The 5068-nt window shown below is 33.2% G+C and overlaps 1 protein-coding gene across 1 annotated transcript in view; it reads right to left on the bottom strand.

Annotated features, from left to right (window-relative positions):
• Positions 1–1058: 1058 nt before the first annotated feature.
• The window catches only part of LOC106466607 (nuclear receptor subfamily 4 group A member 1-like), a 29082-nt gene continuing 25072 nt past the window's right edge, over positions 1059–5068 (bottom strand). Inside the window, exons 8-9 of the mRNA XM_013926903.1 lie at positions 3050–3228; positions 1059–1315 (exon numbers count right to left, since the gene is read on the bottom strand). Coding sequence (XP_013782357.1) covers positions 1059–1315; positions 3050–3228 — 436 coding nt within the window. The remainder of the gene's footprint in view (positions 1316–3049; positions 3229–5068) is intronic.

Below are 5068 nucleotides of genomic sequence, written 5' to 3'. Positions count from 1 at the left end.
CTTAAATAAGACAATGTTAGTAATATAGATAATAAAATACAGACAAGACTGTCAAACTTTGTAATAAACCGTTGATAACACTTCTGTATCTAGATACGTATCGTATCGACTACTATGATACATCATTATTTATGACAAAATCACAGAGTTTATTAATAAAGAATAACGAAAAAATATTTTAGCTTAAAAGTTCCAGATACGTATTTATGATTTCAACTGTTATTAGTCCTTCAAATACTATACACATCACAGACTAAGGATGGAAGATTTTGGGTATATGGTCAGCACAAAGATGGTGTGCTTATCTCATGAACTGCGGGAAGTTACTTCCGATTTTAAAATTGTATTTCTCTGCACAGCCGAATTTAATTTTGACCTTAACTATTGGATGCTATTCAAAAAAGGCTTCTTTAGTTAGTTAACTCTAAAACTTCTGTTATTGTGCGTGTTGTTATTGGCTTTTATTCCTCACGTTCTGTTTTGGTTTGTTCCTCACGCGCGGGCCTGTAAGGGAAATGCAAAACTTTCGCTTTCACTGGGTTATAAAAATAATTCATTTATTCATAAAAAATAGTAATATTTAAGTTAATGTCCACGCTCTGTATATACCTGTCTGTGTTTATCATTCTTACAAAGCAAACGTTATTTCACTTCGACTAGCAGAAGCGCAACAGACATGTTGTTAACGGTGAGCCTTGACTTTTGTATTCTCTTAAAGCGAAACAAAATCAGTCTTAGGTAAACATGTAAATGTTTATGCTTACCAGTTTGAGATTTGAGTGTTATTATTATTTTCATTCTGCCTTTTACTTTTAACGATTTTGATGAAGAAAAATGGTCATGGACTGCGATGTTTATGTCCGTCATTAAACCAATTTATGTTATTATTAGATTGGGAACATTACATTTAATGTGTATTCCTTCTTAGGATTACAGAGCAGTATTGATATCACAACACAGTCGAGTCGTTAACACTAAAGGAACTTTTTCAATGATACACTGTATAAATAGACATTTAATAAAGCGAATTACTCAAAAAATTAATTACAAGTAAAACTTTAGAAAGGAATTCCGGACTCAAGTAATCTGTCAATAAGCGGTGATAAAAGCGTGGAGTCTTGAAGTTTTAAGCAAGATAACCGACGAAGTCCTTGAATACTTAAAGAGCGAATGTCAGGGAGTTTAGCAATAATCTGAGAGAAGTAACTTGTTCTCTTATGAGTTGTGATGGTATGAAATATATGTTCTTGCAGAACCTCAACAATTTTCATTTGTAGTTGGTCCACTTTCCAGGAACTCTTTAGTCCATGTCTTTCTAGATTTGTAACAAAATTAAGTAAACAAAGAATTAGTACACCTGTCTACCTTGCCTTCAAGACCTGGAAAACAGATATTTGGAAAGTTACGTTTTCTTTTGGTTTTACAAAAGCCATAAAATGTTAACAAGTAATTGTAAGTAACATACCAAAGTGGGAGAACATCAATTTTATAACCGCTCAAGAGCTATACATCAACAACAAATAATATAAAACATGGTCAAGAAACGATGTAAACGGTATATTTCCACACATATACATATATAACACTCTTTATACAACACAGGTGCATACATATTTTTGAAATATTTTTAATATTATCAGATTTATTTTACTGTTTCAGCAGTTATGATATAAAACATAGATTAACGGAACATATGATGCTTAATCAAATAACAGTCTTAATATATTAACACAGAACTAAGTACGTTAAAAACATTGAATAGGGGCAGAAACATGCTTACAATTTGAGAAGAGGAAGAGTCGGCCCAGAGTTGCAAATACCAGACTCTGCCGACCTGAAGATTCGAGAAAGTCTAGTATTTTCAACTCGGAGGCCGATTTCGAATTACAAAAAAATTCGGATTTTTCGCTAGTCTATAAAATTGTAAGCTTTTTTTATTTAACGAGTTGCGTATACCTCAGCTTGATGGGCTTAGATACGGATGTTATTCCAACAACACAATATATCAGAGGTTACAATAAGCCGTCTCCGTTTCTACGTTCGAAGTGACCCTTAACACTGCCCAAACAGAGTAGGGATCAGCAGTAGTGTTTTAACAACTACACATGTTAACATGCCAGAGTTAACGGTAAACTATCTTCATTTCTACGTTCGAAGTGATCCTTAACACTGCCCAAATAAAGTAGGGATCAGCAGTAGTGTTTTAACAACTACACATGTTAACATGTCAGAGTTAACGGTAAGCTATCTTCGTTTCTACGTTCGAAGAGATCCTTAACACTGCCCAAACAGAGTAGGGATCAGCAGTAGTGTTTTAACAACTACACATGTGCTGTGACTTAAATGACACAACAAATAACGAATTTGTGTATTAATACCAACAGAGCAGGACTCTTAATTCTCTGTAACGAAAACATCCTAAACTGAATAAAAACGTCTGCACATTTAGTAACAAAACAAACATATAACCGAATATTAAGAAATAGCTTTAAAGTTTCTGAAGCTATTTATTACTCTACCACTGTAATTAGATGAACAGTAGCTCGCAGTGACAAAACCAGAAAGAGTTCACGGCCAAAACTGAAGCCCAATTATAATAAATAATCCATAAGGACAACAGAACAGTCAGGAAAGGATGTAGGCCAAAAATCAATGGTGTTCAACGTTTCGCAAATATTTTTCCTGATGATGCAAATTTCAAAAGTGAAACGTCAAAGATCTGTTTCAATTTTTAACTTATATATGCTTATTATTTGGTTTACATTAGTCTGAAGTCTATTATTTCTAATCTTGTCGCTGTCTAACTATATTTTGTAATTGTTTCAAGCTATAGCTTTAACTTTGGTGAAGAGTAAAAAAAACTTTATATCTCCTGCACTTGATATAAAGGCCAATTAATTTTCATTAGAACATATGGATAGTTTTACGAACCTGCTACGTGAGTAACTAATATTGATAAATAATCATGTTTTCTTCCAGAATTACGTTTCACGCATGTGCAGGAACTGTTCCCTGTAATTAAGTATTGTTTGTACCAAGATTTTCTTACCTGTTATTAAGACTAAGGCACAGAGACAGGCGAAGGTAGACACGTCTATATCTAAACCATGTAAGCTCCTGGAGAAGCCCACGATTGAGTCCAGCCAGTTACCAAAGCCACTACGACACTGCTCCTCCTGTAGAACCACTCCATTACAAAATGTTAAGCTATGGTCATCCGGCTTCATACTTGCGTTACAGGAGAGATTAAGTGAAAATCACAAATTATTTAAGAGTCATGGCTCTGCTTCTTCAAGAACATATAAAAATACGTAAAACAAATCGACATTTTTCCAGATAACAGCAAAGGTAAAGCAAACCTGGTAATTCAAGAAAACTACTTATTATTTCAACCTTAAACCCCCTCCCTACTAGTGTCTCAGCGGTAGGTCTGGGTGCTTATAAAGCTAGAAATTGTGTTTTGATACCCAAAGTGGACAGAGCACAGATAGTCTATTGTTTAGCTTTGCGCTTAACAACAAAGAAAAAAAATCAACCTTAAGATAGCTTAAGTATTGCATAATGATTTACAGCGATTATGTAAATAATTGCCCCGGAACATCATTCCATTTGCAAGAATGTAAAGAAAAGGCCAATAAAGTTTATTGAAAAAGTTTATTGTCACAAACATTACTATTAATGAGTAAAGATGAGCTATAGTGCTGAGATTCGAAAGGAAATGATATTATTAATCTATATGTTAACCAGTATCACGATTTATAAGAATCGTGTTTCTAGCCCACATACTCTGGTAGTACGTTTTCTGTTACAGTGAACTGTTGTGATGTTCAAACACACTGATATCCATCAGATAGTTACAAGTATCCGCAAAATGCGGCTTCCAGGAATATTATACAGAGAATAATAATTAACTCGGACAGCAAAGGAAGCATAAACACATCCAAAAACATCTACAGGATCAAAGCAAGATTGGGATAAAGAGAACAAGAGATTACTCACTTTATATTAAAATGGGATCCCATAATCCTTAGACTGCCTACGTCAACGTTAGTTCAGATAAACATATTAAAGGGAGGTAAATCTTAACTTATACTAGCTTGTACAAGTACTTGTACCACTCCTTGAAATGAGCATAACCCTACTACAGAAGGCTGGCACATAAAGAGGGCTAATCAGGTATAAGCCACTAAAGAACAAGTATTGTAGTATACAATATTTATCTAAGGTAAAGGATAGTGTATATTTATGGCCTTCTTACATATTGTTTACTAGGAAGAAGCTAACTAGATGTAAAACATCTGCATAAGATGGTAAAATATGATTATATTAATATTATCACACTGCTATTAGAATGTTTGCCGTTATTATAAGTCGTCGTTTTAACTAAACAAATTGTTATTAAAAGTCATAACGTTAATCTATATGGTAGAATAAATACTATGAACTATTTTACTAAAAACTATATTGTTAGTCTACAAGTTAAAGAAATGACGTCTTTTTTCACGCACATTTTCATTCACAAATTACGAAGAACATTGTTTAGTGAAGTAGTTTTATATACATTACACTGTCATTATAAACTTGTTAAGGGATAACACGTTTTTTGCCAAGATAACATGTATTTATAAGTCATACTGGTTTTGCAAAATGTTATGGTTTGTGTTACAATGAACTTTATTAAAAAAATAAAGTTGTTAAGAGAGTGACTTGTTTTATAAAGTTTGAAGAAAGAGCAGGATTTGTTTTAAATGAATTGAACTTAGAAATACACCAGTATTATTAACCCAATGAGGAATAATAGGATTTGTGTCATATAGAAGTTTTCAAAAGAGATGGTAGTATTATAAACTTTGTGAGGAATAACCAAGTTTGTGTCACAAAGAACAGTTTTGAGAAGGTAGTATTAGTAACCTAGTGAGGAATAGCAAAGTTTGTGTCACAAAGAACAGTTTTGAGAAGGTAGTATTAGTAACCTAGTGAGGAATAGCAAAGTTTGTGTCACAAAGAACAGTTTTGAGAAGGTAGTATTAGTAACCTAGTGAGGAATAGCAAAGTTTGTGTCAAAAAG

The sequence above is a fragment of the Limulus polyphemus genome, unplaced genomic scaffold (genome assembly GCF_000517525.1).
Source record: "Limulus polyphemus unplaced genomic scaffold, Limulus_polyphemus-2.1.2 Scaffold75, whole genome shotgun sequence".
NCBI classification, from domain to species: Eukaryota; Metazoa; Arthropoda; class Merostomata; order Xiphosura; family Limulidae; genus Limulus; species Limulus polyphemus.
Note: the sequence above shows the minus strand (reverse complement) of the source record. Positions and strands in the feature narration are given on the sequence as shown.